The sequence below is a fragment of the Patella vulgata genome, chromosome 2 (assembly GCF_932274485.2).
Source record: "Patella vulgata chromosome 2, xgPatVulg1.2, whole genome shotgun sequence".
Taxonomy (NCBI): Eukaryota; Metazoa; Mollusca; class Gastropoda; family Patellidae; genus Patella; species Patella vulgata.
This window is the reverse complement of record NC_065880.2, coordinates 9,893,656-9,910,386: the sequence shown is the minus strand read 5'-3', so window position 1 is coordinate 9,910,386 and position 16,731 is coordinate 9,893,656. Positions and strand designations below refer to the sequence as shown.

General features: G+C 36.6%; 1 protein-coding gene and 1 long non-coding RNA gene across 2 annotated transcripts; one reads left to right on the top strand and one right to left on the bottom strand.

The window, feature by feature from the left end:
* Window positions 1-4,881: 4,881 nt before the first annotated feature.
* Window positions 4,882-12,120, bottom strand: LOC126810639 (IST1 homolog). The gene is made up of 3 exons (XM_050535819.2): window positions 11,742-12,120; window positions 6,446-6,893; window positions 4,882-5,100 (listed from the first exon to the last, which is right to left on the bottom strand). Exons 1-3 carry the CDS (start codon window positions 12,008-12,010, stop codon window positions 4,882-4,884), a joined length of 936 nt encoding a protein of 311 aa, XP_050391776.1. The 5' UTR covers window positions 12,011-12,120.
* Window positions 12,121-12,790: 670 nt separating this feature from the next.
* LOC130010739 (uncharacterized) lies at window positions 12,791-15,684 on the top strand. The gene is made up of 4 exons (XR_008786024.1): window positions 12,791-12,858; window positions 14,347-14,576; window positions 15,021-15,120; window positions 15,610-15,684. It is a non-coding gene; the product is annotated as an uncharacterized LOC130010739 (long non-coding RNA).
* Window positions 15,685-16,731: the final 1,047 nt, after the last annotated feature.

The following is a 16,731-nucleotide window of genomic DNA, read 5'->3' as shown; positions in this document are numbered from 1 at the left end:
TGTTACTCCTAAGACTTTTTTTTATTTTTAAATTGGTTCCTTTTTCAGATGAACAACAGGATTTTAATCAAAACTTTTGACAGTAAGATACTAACAACAATCATGTGAGGGTTATGGTATAAAATATCTGACCTCTCCCAGGCCTCTGATGGCTGAAATATCTGACCTCTCCCATGCCTCTGATGGTCTAAAATATCAGATCTCTCCCTAGCCTCTGATAGTCAGAAATATCCGACCTCATATAGTGTGATATATATGACCCCACCCGGGCCTCTGATAGTCCTAAATATATGACCTCTCCCTAACCTCTGATAGTTTTAAATATCAGACCTCTCACTAGCATCCGATGGTCAAAAATATCAGACCTCTCCTTAGCCTCTAATGTTCTGTAATATCTGCACTCTCCCTAGCCTCTGATAGTTTGAAATATCTGATGGTCAAAAATATCAGAACTCTGATGTTCTGCAATATCTGGCCCCTGATAGTCGTTTGTGAGTGTTATTTAGAACTAGAGAGATCTTTAAAGCGAGAATTTCATATTTTCTAAGAAAGTCAAAACATAATTATTTCTGTCTTTTGCTCAATAGGATGTCAACTCACTATTATATGATCATAGGTATCATTCTCACACTTAAAAATCATTCACACCGGAAATAACACAATTACCTCCCTTGTTTTTCTATTCCCCCCCCCCCCCCCCCAATGGAATAGCTATCTGCAAATGTTTGAATTTGAAATTGAAAATAATATTTTTGCCAATTTCTCAACTGGCAATAGGGAATTATAGGATTAATAGGATTATTCTTTAACAAGGTAGGACTGTTTATAGATACCATCTATTTTAAGGCTTTATTTTAATACATTTTAAAAATATAACTTAAAAATATGAAATTCTCGCTTTAAAGATGAACAGCAATCAACTTTATTATAAATAAATTGTGTGGAAACCTGAGATCAAACCATTGACCTCCAGGTTAGTAAACCAGTGCTACGCTCGCTTGCTGGTTTATCCTATCCATGTTTGCTTTCCTATCGGTTCTTGCATTAGATTTACTGTTTAGCGTATCTTTGCTTTAGTGTGTTATGTTTAATTTGATCGGGAGACGTGTTCGTCGATGTCAAAGTCAACCGACAACACTGCAAGAACTGGCCGTGGCACTGCAAGAAAAGTGGGTCAGATTGCCCCAAATCGTGATTGGACGGTTGATTAGGAGCATGCTACGACGAATGCTGAATGTCTGAGGATTGGTGCAGCAATCACTCACTATGGGTTCCCAGAAAAGTATTTATCGGGTGGTTATTTCCAATAAAAGTATGGTAATTTTGGTATATATGGAAAGTAGAGATATCCAATTTTACTAGATAAATACTGGATTCCCCGAAAACACTCATGGAGCTTATACAGGACAAAAGTGTAAGGGTTCTCCTAATCGACTGCCCAACGATTAGCAATTTCTGCATTGAGCGCTTGATGTACTAGTTGATAAACTTTATGAAGAGTTAGACGGAAAAAGACGCGGGTAGTGGATAATCAGAGAATTTAATTAGGATTCGATATTTGTAATAAATAGTAAGCGATTAAAGACAACATCGTCTTATGTATGCAATGAATTCTCCTCTGACTTCCGAGAGAGGTACATGTAAGTCACATGACATAAACATGACCTGGTTTGATCGAATTTTTATAGCAGGGCATTCCTTGGCAATAACAATGGTTGAGAAGGATCTGAAGCATAATTATGACAAATTAATTAGTTTGAATATGTTTTTGGTCCATATATACCATTAAATCACTCAGATTGTACGCGGCAATTAAGACAAAAATCAAAAACGTCCATTTTCACTTTTGATGGTGTACCTCTTTGTGATCAGCTGCCTATATGAACTGTTTATGTTCCTATGTAGGCATTTAACATACACTGGTTACCTCTAATAAAATCAGCAGTGCATTTCCGCAGTTTTGTATTGTTTCTGAATATTCCCTACTTTTTTTGAAGAGTATTTTTGGAACATGAAGGTTCTAACACTTCTCTGTATATCCCCTACTTTTTTTGAAGAGTATATTTGGAACATGAAGGTTCTAACACTTCTCTGTATATCCGTGCTTGAGAGGGGTATTTATAGCAATATACAATCAATACAATATATACATCACAATACTAATACTGAGTATAAAAGATGTTTATCATACAGCTTGGTTAATACATATAACAAAAAAATAAACAAAATATATTAGACAGTAATACAACAATGTTCTATACATCCTTACAGCATTGGATGTATACATAGAGAAAAATGGGGTTTAATGTCCACTCAACACAAACTTGGTCATATTGGGACTAACATACAGTACAATTTTATTTCAATATATTTAGTAGAGGGAGGAAACCGGAGAACCTACAAGGTTAGAGGTAATCAACAAGATGTATTTATAATCAGGAACTACCAATATAGGAAGGAACTGGACAAGCGACCCTAATCCTTGCCACATACATAGCATACCTATAGAAGATAACAAATGTCATAACTGCCAAATTGAACATACATATAAACACTGGCGGCCACCAGCATATTTGTTTATGGGGAGGATCCATAGGGGAGGCGATGGCTCTCGAGTACTCATAAAGCCAGACCTGGTGGTGGGATGATTGCAGAATAATAAGTGAATTTTTATACATTTATCAAGGAGGGATTGGGGGCATTGCATATAAAACATTATAAAATGTAATAATTGTCATTTTTTTTCACTGCGTACATAATAAGTTGTAGCAAATATTAATATGCTGATTACTGTAAAAATGGAAAATAAAAATTAAGTTATAATATTTGACCAATCTGATTAAAACACAGATCCTATTTTGTTTCGTTTTTTTATAGTTCAAAATTTCGCTTTACTTGTCTTTACTACACTAGGATCTGGAAGAGATGTTATCATTGACGTGTTCTGGATGATGTGATCGATTAGCCAATGAAAAGGTCTGTTACTGCGAGCCTTTGGCATGTGGTGCACGGAACTGTGGGTAATACACTAGAAACGTCAATGCTGATTGGTTAAAAGTCGCTCGTATGACCTCTGATGCGGCCCTCCACTACAACTGTTAAGAACTTCATGTAGTGTAGGCCATCAAAAGTATAAAAAAAAAACGAAACGAAATATAGATCTGTATTTTAATTAGATCAATATTGGACAAACAGAATTTTGGGTGATTTCACAGATTAAACATACAAAACTGTTTAATATACCGTATTTACATAATAAAAAACAATATATATACATTGTATACTTGATTACTGATTAAAGAGGCATCATCACTTTATAATTGATTTTGAATAATATCATATTAAAAATGAAACTAGACTCCCTTAAAGATACATTATGTAAGATTTAGATAAAGAGCTAGCCATTCTTGCTATAATAGTTCGAAAAAAGATAATGTAAAATGAATAATTTGAGAATTTCATTCAAATTACTCTATTGCGAGCGACGATATTAGCCTTTGAAGGTTCGACAAGACGCGTGCAATTATTTCAACCACCGTACTGGTTGTTCGAAGCTAAGCCTCGCTCCTCCATTTTTAGCTTAAATGAAAATATGGCTGACAGTTCTAATCTATTTAATATCGGAGAAATCTGATGCCATCGAGAGTTGATTATTGCCTGGATAAGTTAATTAATGTCTAATTAATAATTTAGATAACATTTCAGGCCTAAAGAAAGATCTGCAATAGACAGATTTAGCTCTTGCATAATGTATGTTTAATTATCAAAAATTCAAGCACTGATGTATGTTATGTAGAGCATTTGACAAAACTCCTTTATAGTGATATAAAAGAGTCTATTTTTTTTTTAGCAATTTGTCTCAAATTCTACATGCAATCTGATTTGTACAGCCCTGATGTGATTGTGTAGTAAGTTAATTCACTTTAAATATAAAGTTATTACATGTGTTTTACCAATGGCAAATGCCTCTTTAAACAGACCGAAATTGCGGTTTAGTAAATTTACTTATTTTCATCCAACATGGATCGTAAATCAAGTTTACTTTTTCTTCTTCAAAGCCTCAAATCGTCTCGCTAAATCATCAAAATTAACGTCATCACCACCAGCAGAAGTACCTCCAACAGAATTTCCGACGTCCGGTAAGGTATTGTTTGGTACTGCAGGTAATTCTGGGAACATGTCCGGTCGGAAGCCTGCAGGGGCTGGGGGTTGTGCCGGTTGATTCTGACCAGCGTTGTTATACACATGATTGGGAGCTTGTGGCTCCTGGTAGAGGGTGTGATAGACATTTTCTGATGTAGCTGGAGGGTTGTTTGGTAATGGTGGTGGTACTTTATTTGTGGGAGGATAACTCTATCAAAGAAAAGAGATAATATAATTCACATGCCCGGTAAATGGTTTCCATGACAATTAGTAATGGAGCAGGACACAGTTGATTACATAATTACCAAATCAATCGTGATGAGTAATAGCAATATACCCAGAACAGTCAAAATTCTTGGAAATTTGAATATTATTCACCATATCTTGATGACCAATTGGGCATATTCCAGGTCAGACATTTGGAAAACATCGGAGGACATGTCCGACATATACATGTATGGGCGAAATAGCATCGATGGTATGGAATACAATTTATTACTGAGCAACAGAAATTAAACAGGGAATATACATTACACAATCGGGAATAGCATTACACAATTGGAAATAGCATCACACAATTGTGTAGAGCATTACACACTTTGGTAGAGCATTACACAATTGGGTATAGCATTACACAATTGGGTAAAGCATTACACAATTGGGTATAGCATACAATCACTGTCTAATACTGAGAGGTATTTAGTAATAGAACTTGAACTACACAATTACAATTTATTACTAAAGATGCCAAGTAGGAACATCACTCAATAATTCTGGGAACATGTCCGGTCGGAAGCCTGCAGGGGCTTGGGGTTGTGCCGGTTGATTCTGACCAGCGTTGTTATACACATGATTGGGAGCTTGTGGCTCCTGGTAGAGGGTGTGATAGACATTTTCTGATGTAGCTGGAGGGTTGTTTGGTAATGGTGGTGGTACTTTATTTGTGGGAGGATAACTCTATCAAAGAAAAGAGATAATATAATTCACATGCCCGGTAAATGGTTTCCATGACAATTAGTAATGGAGCAGGACACAGTTGATTACATAATTACCAAATCAATCGTGATGAGTAATAGCAATATACCCAGAACAGTCAAAATTCTTGGAAATTTGAATATTATTCACCATATCTTGATGACCAATTGGGCATATTCCAGGTCAGACATTTGGAAAACATCGGAGGACATGTCCGACATATACATGTATGGGCGAAATAGCATCGATGGTATGGAATACAATTTATTACTGAGCAACAGAAATTAAACAGGGAATATACATTACACAATCGGGAATAGCATTACACAATTGGAAATAGCATCACACAATTGTGTAGAGCATTACACACTTTGGTAGAGCATTACACAATTGGGTATAGCATTACACAATTGGGTAAAGCATTACACAATTGGGTATAGCATACAATCACTGTCTAATACTGAGAGGTATTTAGTAATAGAACTTGAACTACACAATTACAATTTATTACTAAAGATGCCAAGTAGGAACATCACTCAATAATAAACAGTAAATGTATTCCATGGAAGTTCTAGTAAATGTAGGAAGAAAGAGGAAAATACTATCCAGTAAACGGATTTCAAACTTTAGTATTCTATTAGTAGATAATGAATGAAGACAACACAACACACAAACAGACCACACAAATGATACAAAACAAAGTTATCAAAAATAAATTTAAAGAGAGAGAGAGAGAGAGAAATGGGGTTTAATATCCACTCAACACAAACAAGGTCATTTTGGGACTAACATATGGTTCAATTTTATTTCAATAATTTTCTTGAGCGTAGGGGTCTTTAGCAGTGTGAGGAAACCGGAGGACCTGGAGAAAACCCATAAGGTTGAACAGGCGAGTTATCCATATTTTGAGGCGTAACTGTTTCCTTATTACATACATGTACAAACTTGGGATCAGAACCATGCCGCTCATATTAGCCCACTCGACTACCACCCTCACCTATTTCTTTTAATGAGACAGAGAAATTGAATTTAACATCCACTTGACACAAACTAGGCCATTTTGGGACAAACATGTGGTTCATTTTTATTTTGATAACTCGCTTGCATGTCGGGGGTCTTTAGCTGTGGAAAGAAACAGGAGGAAACCCATATCACTGTCACGTACAAGCAGGGAATCAAAACCACTCCCCTTGACTCAATAATAGACTTTATCATCTAACTTATACATGTTAAACCTTTGGGCCACCCAACCCCATATGATTTTTTAAAACAAGTCATCTAAAATGCAGGCCTTGAACCGTAGTAAATTAAAATATGAAATTCATACCATTGGAGATCCATATGGTGGTGGTGCTGAAGCTCCCGCTGAACAACATGAGGAGGGTTGCATGACACCCATGCCCCCACTTGGTCCCCCTCCACCATGATTATTTTTCTTCTCATCCCCTAAATCAATCAGCATATTCTCCGCTGCAAAAATCTCATCCTGTGCCATGACTGACATGTCGGGTTCGAATGGTACATTATATGTTCTGGCTATCTCCACCATGTATCGCTCGATCAGTGTCTTTGGCGGAGCCTGGACGCTCATTTTATGCATCACTTTTTCGTTGACATTATTTAATGCATTTGTTCGACAGGCCTGGCCAAACTCTTTGCCATATTTGGCTGTGAATTCGTCTGCGATTGGTTTGAATTCCTGGACGTCGGACTGAAGTCTTGGTGTTGCCCAGATTAAACTTGCTATCGCTTCCTCTAAACCTGGGTCCAATTCTCTGAGGATAAAAAAATATAAAATGATCATAGACCTGTAGTAATTCTGACAAACACAATAAGCTGAGACAATGATGAAGTCGAAAACCCACGAGTTTGGACTTGCGACCCTACACCTTTCACGTACAAGCGGAAAATTGAAATGAAATGTAATGGCGTTTAATGCCCTACTGTTCTGCTCTGACTGGGCTAATGAAGACGGGCATACATCATACAGTGGTCTAGGAGGGAAATTTTGCCCAGACAGCAGCGCTACGGCATACTCTTACATGTATATCGAACTTGAACTACAAAGCGACCTTTTACAAGCACAACTAGACAGCTGTCCTTGTCAGCCCCACAGTCCTGCATGACTGACAAGGGGAAACCATGACGGACAATCCTGATGAACTTTCTTGACCAACGCTGGGAGCAGTACTGGGAGACAAGAGGAATATGGCGGTATATTAGATTCAAAATTCTAACATGCTATTGTCTAATTTCTAACCTCCGTTCATGTAACTTCTAACCTTAATTCATGTAATTTCTAACCTTAATTCATGTAATTTCTAACTTCAATTCGTGTAATTTCTAAATTAAAACAATGTATAATCCAACTTCTTTATTTGTTCAGTGTAAATTTTAATTCTATTTCATCTTATTTCTATTATTTAGACGAAAAACGTCTTCTTCATTGATTCTTTACACGTTTAGAATTTTTACACTTCTGCCTAGCAACCATCATTATGAAGTCGTTTGGTGTCGCCACTGCGTGCTCATTTGGTTATTGCGCACCTGGTAGGGACCATTATGTTTATATAAACGACTCCCTCTTCGCCTGGTTGGTGATTGGGTGGAGTGATGAGAGAGAGAGGGAGAGAGAGAGAGGGAGAGAGAGAGAGGGGGGGTAACGACCACTCGGCACAAACTAGGTCATTTCTGGACTAACATATGGTTCAATTTATTTCAACAATTCGCTTGCGCGTAGGGGTCTTTAGCAGTGGGAGGAACGGAGAAAACCCATGAGGTTGGACAGACGACCCTACTCCTTGACAAGTTCAACCAGGGAATCGATGGTGAAATTGAAAACAACATCGAACGTGAAATTGTTGGTAAATACTACTTCAAATAAAAGCCAAACAGCATTTTTTTTTTCAATTTTCTTGAAGACAGTTAAGCCATCAATAATATTTACTTACTTTTAATCTGTATTCTATTACCTCTAACAAAAATGATAAACCTTTTCTTGATATGGTTCAATGATATAAATTTAGAAACCTCATACTGTAGGGATGAAACGGCCTTTTCGAAAGTCTGGGATAATCTGTTCATGTGGATAGCGATGGAGTTTTTATTTCTGATTCCTTCATTACACCGACCTGACTAACTTTATGGTAGTTTTTTTTCCAAAAATATTTTATTCAAGTTGCATAAAGCAATACCGAAATTCATAGATAGCAGTTTATCGTCCTACTTTTCTACACCATCCAGGCTAATGAAGACAAACTTATGGTGTGCCATGAGTGAAATTTACAGTCTACTTTTATTACGAATAACAGCTGCAACGGTTTTCGTCAGACCCGAACTACTAGACACTGTATATGCCTACAATAACGGCAACCTCCGCAAATCACAAGGACAGAACTAATAATGTCAGAAATATTATAAAGCGTAGTTTTGCCAGTGTGTATACTAGCTGACGATGTTATATAACCCATAGACATAAAAAAATTTTTATGATATAACCGCCATATTCCGGCGTGGTTATCCGTCCCTTGTTATTGATACAAGACGAGGGTCTGACACGGACAGTGGCTAGTCGTTCGGGTAGTATAAAGAGACATATTTTAGAGCATTAACAGAATAATTTATAGATCAACAGTATATAAATAGTAATTGGCTTAACTGTAAAATAAAAATAAAATAAAATTCTCCAAATCCTGCACTTGTCTTTAAAAAAAATAACAAATGCTGTTTAGCTTATATTTAAAACAGTATTTGCAAACCATATCACGTTCGATGTTGTTTTCAATTTTTACACTCCACCAAACCATTCAATCTGACGAAGAGCGAGTCGTTTGTGGCAACATAATGATCCCGCTCAGTGCTCAATCACCAAATTGAGCACACGGTGGCGACACCAAACGACGTCATAATGATGGTTGCTAGGTAGAGGTATCAAAATTCTAAATTTGCTCGACGTTCATGATTAACATGTAAAGTGACAATGAAGTAGACATTTTTCGACTAAAAATAAGACGAAACAGAATTAAAATTTACACTGAACAAATAAAGAAGTTGGATTATACATTGTCTTAATTTAGAAATTACACGAATTGAAGTTAGAAATTACATGAATTAAGGTTAGAAATTACATGAATTAAGGTTAGAAGTTACATGAACGGAGGTTAGAAATTAGACGATAGCATGTTAGAATTTTGAATCTAATATACCGCCATAATTACATGAATTAAGGTTAGAAGTTACATGAATTAAGGTTAGAAGTTACATGAACGGAGGTTAGAAATTAGACGATAGCATGTTAGAATTTTGAATCTAATATACTGCCATAGAGGAAGGCCTACATGTACATGGCTTAACGGAACTGCAGTAGTTTAGTTATGTTACCAGTGTGAATCAATGATTAATGATGCAGGGACTAACATATGGCTCAATTTTATTTCAATAAATCGGTGTCATTAGCAGTGGGAAGAAACTATTCCTTGTCACATTCACGCAGGGAATCAAAACCATGCCACTTAACTCAATGACAGACTTTATGGTTTAATGGTTTAATGATTGGTCTTCTGTCTTGTTCTAAATGGTCTATCAACTGGTTCGAGTTGTCATCACATTCATATACATGAACTGGTTTCGAGACGATATACAGCTGAATGCCTGCCATGATATACATGTAGTTTGGCCGATAGGACCAGTAGAGTAGCCACACCCTTTTGTTATGGTTATTGTGTTTGTAGACAACCAATGAAGAATCAGAACAAAAGGCCTTGATATACAAGGCTTATCTGATCTTACGGACCATCGCAATATTTCAACACTTGCGCTCAAATGAATACTGGTGCGGCGGTATTTATAGTATACTATTCAAAAAAAGTATGGGATATTTGATTTTTAAGTGTTATTAAAGTCACCTAATGAAACTGACGAAGAAACAAATGACAAAATGAAATGAAGTTCACATTCATCGATTTATTCCAAATGATCGTTAGACTAAGTAAGGCACAGACTGACCATTATAAGGGTAAAATGATACCCGGGGTCAAACAGCAAAGTTACCACAGCATCACAACCAAGTCAGTAACGGGTAAATCCTCCTCTGTTTGCCAAACAAGCATTGATCCGACGTGGCATACTCCTAATGAGACGTCTATGGTCATTTTGGTCCAGATTGTCCCATTCCTGTTGCAACGCAGCAGCAAGTTCTTGGACATTGGCAGGACGTTGTTGACGTTGACGTAACCTCTGTCCAAGCATGTCCCAGACATGCTCGATGGGGGAGAGGTCGGGACTCAGTGCTGGCCAAGGTAATGTGGTGATGTTCTGTTGTTGGAGGTAACCTGTAACGATTCTGGCCCTGTGACATCTTGCGTTGTCATCCTGGAAGATGAAACGGCGGCCATGACATCGTGCGAACGGCACAACATGGACTGCCAAGATGTTGTCCCGGTAGTACTGTCCTGTAACACGCCCTGCAACAACATGTAAAGCCGTTCTTCCAGCAACAGTGATGCCTCCCCACACCATAACAGAACCACCCCCAAATCGATCATGTCTGATGACGTTAACGTCTTGGAAGCGCTCGTTTCGACGACGCCACACCCTCCTACGTCTGTCCAAAAAATCAACAGTGAACCTTGACTCATCTGAAAACATCACATTGCTCCAGCGTCGATTATCCCAGTGTTGACGATCCCTACACCAACGACGTCTTGCCTGAATGTGATGATCTCTCAAACAAGGGATCACGCGAGGACGTCGGGCGCGAAGGTGACCCCTATGCAGTCGATTCCAAATCGTCTGGCCACTCACTCTCACACCAGTGTCTGTTTGAAGACGAGCGCTGATCTGATTTGCTGTGATGACACGATTTCTCAAGGCCAAGGTACGGATAAATCGATCCTGGGCTTGAGTTGTCGCCCTTGGTCGACCTGAGCGTGGTCTGTCCTGTACAGATTGTGTATCACGGTATCTGGACCATAGTCTGCTTATGACAGACTGAGAAACATTCATCGTCCGCGCCACAACCGCCTGTGTTGTGCCGATCTGTAGCATGCCAAGGGCACGTAACCTTTCATTTTGGGTAAGCCGACGCATATCAAAATTTGTTTTCTGGTCACTAAAACAATTAAACTGATGTTTCCACCCTGGAATTCAATGCCACAATGACTGTAACATTCAAAGTCAGAGTCGTGCAAATCTTGGGTTGGACCCCCATGATGATCCCAAGCATCACCTGCATTCCATGCGGTAGCTATTGGTGCGTTTGGGCGTCACATGTAACTGGAAATGTTTCTTCTGTTAGGTTCTATAGTGACTTTTTTCGTAGTCATTTGCATATTTTAGTATTATGCCCCCAAAATCAAATATCCCCTACTTTTTTTGAATAGTATATTAAACTCCAATCATCAAAATCTAACTGTGTCAACGTTTCTTAATCTGTAGATGGGCCAGTGGGTCTTAGGTAGGTCGAGATCTATGCATGGGTTATTCGGTTGGATGACCCAAGTGTTGAAAATTTGCGATGGTTCCTTGGGCTTGGATATATTTTTCTACTTTTGCTTTCTTTAGAAGTAATTATTTCCTTATTGCGCAATTTTGTCAATTATAAAATGATTTTTAAATATCCTCACTTTTGTGTCTGAATAAGTCCAAATCTTGCTAATAAAAGATCACAATACATTTCTAACAATTCCATGGCTTCCACCAAATAATCCTCTCTGACAATGTGCTCCACCCTGATTCTGGCTCTGTCATCTTTCCCTCCCGAAATATAATCTGCTATTTCTTTCCTCGCCTTCAGTGCCAATTCTGTCTTCTTCTTTTCGAGTAATTTCAATCTGTTTATGGTTAGCCGAAGATTTGTCTTCAGTTTATTATAATTACAACCACTCTTGAACATTTTGAAGCAAATAACTGGTCTCTTTCGAAATAAAACGACAAATTTATTGTGACTCAAGATCACTTCTTGTTTACATCAACGCTCTTCGTCATGAGACCATGAGTTCAATATTATTGACGTCAGCGCTTATTGTGCTATTTGTTTTAGCTTTGATCTACAGGTCACTCATACAAATTTATGGAGTCTGGAGTTATGACCAATGTATATTGTGAGCATGTGTTGTAATAGGGACAATTTTTATCATTACACCCAAATCTAATGTTCAATGCATTTTATATTTCTTTTCTGTGACAAAAGAATTTAAATGTATAATTTATAATTCTAAATGCACAAACACAAGTTTTATTTTTTGTCAAGGTGCGGATGGATAATAGTTATCCGATTCAAGCGACTGGATAAATCTCGACTAAATATAAAATTGAATATTATAGCTAATTTATCAAATTTACGGTGGTAATTGAATGAAAACAAAATGGAACTATACGAGTTCATATATTTGAAATACAAATAAACGGAAATAATGAACAAAAATAAATTTCAATAATATCCACTAAAAAACAACTTCCTGTTTACCGCGGACTAGAAACCACGTGGGTAAACTTTAACAGCACGTGGTTTAGTAAACACATCCGAAATTTGTGATGAAAGCATGTCTTACAGTCTAACTGTCTGTTTCATCCTATCTAAGAATAATTAATCATTTTGTCGTTTAACTTCATAAACCAATTCCACATTTTTAAAAAATGGAGAAGTTAAACACACGTTGGCAGCTGACACAAGCTTTAGATCAACTTTGTAAAAATGACAGCACGTGTGCTGCAAAGTTGACAAGTTTTCTCAAAAATAAGGTATTATTTTTATTTTAATATAATACTTATATAACTAAAAAATGAAAAAAAAGATGAAAGCAGAAAACTTGTAATGCTGCGTTTAAAGATGGGTTCCCGCGTACAAACTCAAACTGGGTGATTTAATGGTATATATGGACCAAAAACATATTCAAACTAATTAATTTGTCATAATTATGCTTCAATTGACAAATCCTTCTCAAACATTGTAATTGCGAAGGAATGCCCTGCTAGTGCTATTAAAATTCGATCAAACAAGATCATGTTTACGTCACGTCTTGTGAGTCAGAGGAGAATTCATTGCATACATAAGACGATATTGTCTTTAATCGCTTACTATTTATTACAAATATTGAATCCTAATTAAATTCTCAGATTATCCACAACCCGTGTCTTTTTCCGTCATTTTTATCTCAGAAAGTATTGTACGTCTAACTCTTCATAAATTTTATCAACTTGTAAATCAAGTGCTCAATGTTCACTTGTGACCTTTGACATCACGCGTGCAGAAGTTCCTAATCGTCGGGCTGTTGATTAGGGGAACCCTTACATTTTTGTCCTGCATGCGCTCCATGAATGTTTTTCGGGGAATCCAGTATTTTTCTAGTAAGATTGGATATCTCTACTTTCCATATATACCAAAATTGCCATACTTTTATTGGAAATAACCACCCGATAAATACTTTTCTGGGAACCCATCTTTAATCAATCTGTCTTATTTCAAGCAAATTTAATTAGATTTATACCCCATACCATGTACCTTGCAGCTTGCTCTATCAGTCTCTTATTTTAATATACTTTAAATTGGGTGGTCTTGGGGACTCGATCCAGATTTCAGGAGGCTGTATGACGATGTGTTATATATTCATATTATCTGTAGCACGATTTACCCAATTCTACCCAAATCCACCGTTATTTCTACTCATACCACAATAATATACATCAACATTTGATAATATACCATTCTTCATACCAAATTGCCATTTTTAATTTAAAACCGTAACATTTTTGTCTTAATAAAAGGCCCCTGGAAATGTGATTTCGTGTAATACACGATTTACGTCCCTTCGTATCAGCTTAAAAATTTGCTTGGAAATCTCATTTTGAAAGGCATTTTTGACACATAAGTTCTTTGATTTTAATTTAAAAATGACAATTTTGCATTAAGAACGGTATATTTTGTTTTCAAATATTGATATATAAGTTATTGTGATATGAATTGATATACATGTAATGGTGGATTTGGTTACAACTTTCAAACTTGCTTGGAAATCACATTTTGAGAGGGGCCTTTTGACACAAAAAAATGTTTTTAAATTATAAATGACAATTTGGTATAAAGAACGGTGTATTATAAAATATCAATATAAATTATTATCTTTTAAGTTGAAATAATGGTGGATTTGGGTAAATAGTGGCTACCCATTATTGTATGTGTGTTATTGTAGATATTTCATTTAAAGACAATTGTAAATTGTTGTTTTTTAGAAATGGAAGCCTAATGAAAGACAACAGCTGCTTACAGAAATCTCGAGTTTATTTCTCGAACCACAATGCACTGCCAGTATTTGTTGTTATTTACGACCCTTGGCATTAGACATTGCAGAAAGGATAAAGTCGACCATTATTCACGGCGAGGGGAATAAACAAAATAAACAACTTATTAGATTTACAGTAGCACTCAGTAGAGCTATCCGAATATGTCCTGATCTAAAAAGGTAGGTATTGCTTTTAAGCAAATGAAACTGGGCTTAACATTTAAGTGATTTAAAGTAGTAAAGTCTCTAACTCAGTATCATCCAAAGTCTTCGACATTGAAAACACAATTTATTAGTCAATTTAAATCAACATTGATGGTGTGATCTTACCAGGAAAAGATAGACATATTCCATAAGTCATGTCAAACGGTGACGCTATACTCTCAACTTGAGAGCATGCGCAATAAATACTGTCTGTGTAGACTGTAATAACCAGACTCTAGAGATTGCCATTCGATTGAGACGTCTGGTGTATTTCGCCAAACATAGCTGGTTTGAAATTGCAGTAAAAACGGAAACAATTGAATGTAACTTTGTTTATACGCACCTACTAAAAATGCAATACTTCCAACACTTGTACTACATGCCACATACATTCATCAATTTATTTGATTTAAATTGTAGTTTGACGTTGAATTTTATGAAGGCGTATAAACCACTTACAAGTCAAGCAGAAGATGAGGAAACCATTGAACCACGAAAAAAGAAAGCCAGAAAGGATAAGGTATTTTGATTCTCAGTATACAAACTGTTAGTAAACTATACATGGAGGTATAGAGTAATTTTTAGCGAGAAGGTCCAGCTAAATCTCTTTGTTAAGGCCTGCTCAATTTTTGTAAAGGTCACTGAGATGTAAATAAGGTTAGGGCACTTGATTGTTGGCGAGATTGTAGGTTAGGGTTACGGTAAACATTGGGGCTTGGTCCAGGGATAGGGTTAGGGTTGTGATTAGCGCTAGCCCTGTTTACATCTCGTGACCTATGACGAAAAATTGAGCTGGCCTTATGATTTAGCACTAAACAAAAAGGTCCATCCTTACAATGTAACATGTAATATTTTGAGCTAAAACATTAAAAGATAATGAGTAATAAGCAACATTCCCAGTGGATACCCAAAAAAATAATTCCACTAAGCAACAGCATGTCGTTGGTTTTCAGATACTGTACTCATAAAATTACATTATAATTGTACATTTGATTTTATCCAATTTCAGATGCTTGATCTAACTTTATGTCAAACTGCATGGTACCTAGTGGATGCATTAGGACCTGATGTCAAAGACTATATTCCACTAGATAGACTATTAGATAAATTATCCAGTGCAGACCATGATGTTAGATGGTAAGGCTATTATGTTAAAGATGCATTTTGTAAGAATTAAGATATGACGTGGGTTGTATCGAGTGGATGTTAAACCCCATTTCTTTCTCTCTTAGTCTTTATTGTTAAACCTTTAAATGGCAGTGGTGTTCTAATCTACTATGGCTCTAATGGCCCAGAGAGTTGGCTATGAGCATTTCATGTTAATAAATGTCTGAACATTTTTACGTGACTGCGACCTCTGGTTAGACTTGAACTTAATTGTTGTAGTTGTTGTGGTTCAGTGGGTAAGACGTTGGCTCGCTAACCTGGAGGACAGGTGTTCGATCCCTGTCTTGGCCGAGAAAGTTCTTCGAGTTTTTCTGGCATGGTTCCTGGTGCAGGACCAAGAGCCTGGCAACGAACTATGTATATACAGGTCACAATTCTATGGAATACAATTACTGCTTTTTACTGAGCGACGTTTCGACTAGGCTTCTCTAGTCATTATCAAGCTATGACGAAAAATGAAAATATGACAGGACAATATATACATGTACACAACAATGCTTAGTTAATGCTGACAAACCAGGGATGTAACTTAATTACGCGTACCTAATGGTAATCTGATTTAATTGTACGCTAATAAGTAATAATACCAATTAACCTAAAAAATTGACTAATTGAATAATGGATAAGTTGTTGTGGAGTATACACAATGATTAGTGGGTTTTAATAATACAAACGTTGCAAGAAAATGAAAATTGATGAAATGTTATCAACGACCCCTTTCACTGAAATAAATACAAATGATAAAAGAATAGATTGTTGTGGAGTATTTACAACGATTTGATGAGGTTTTGATAATGACAACATCCCACGAAGATGAGATTTGATTGGTGTTATGACCAAAATAATTGATATGTGGATGTTGATGCTAGTGATTACACTGATATACGAAAAACCCTTAGAACAATGGCTGCACAAATGATCAATAGTCCCCTGAAGGTTGACAATTTAAAATATTGAGTGGTAC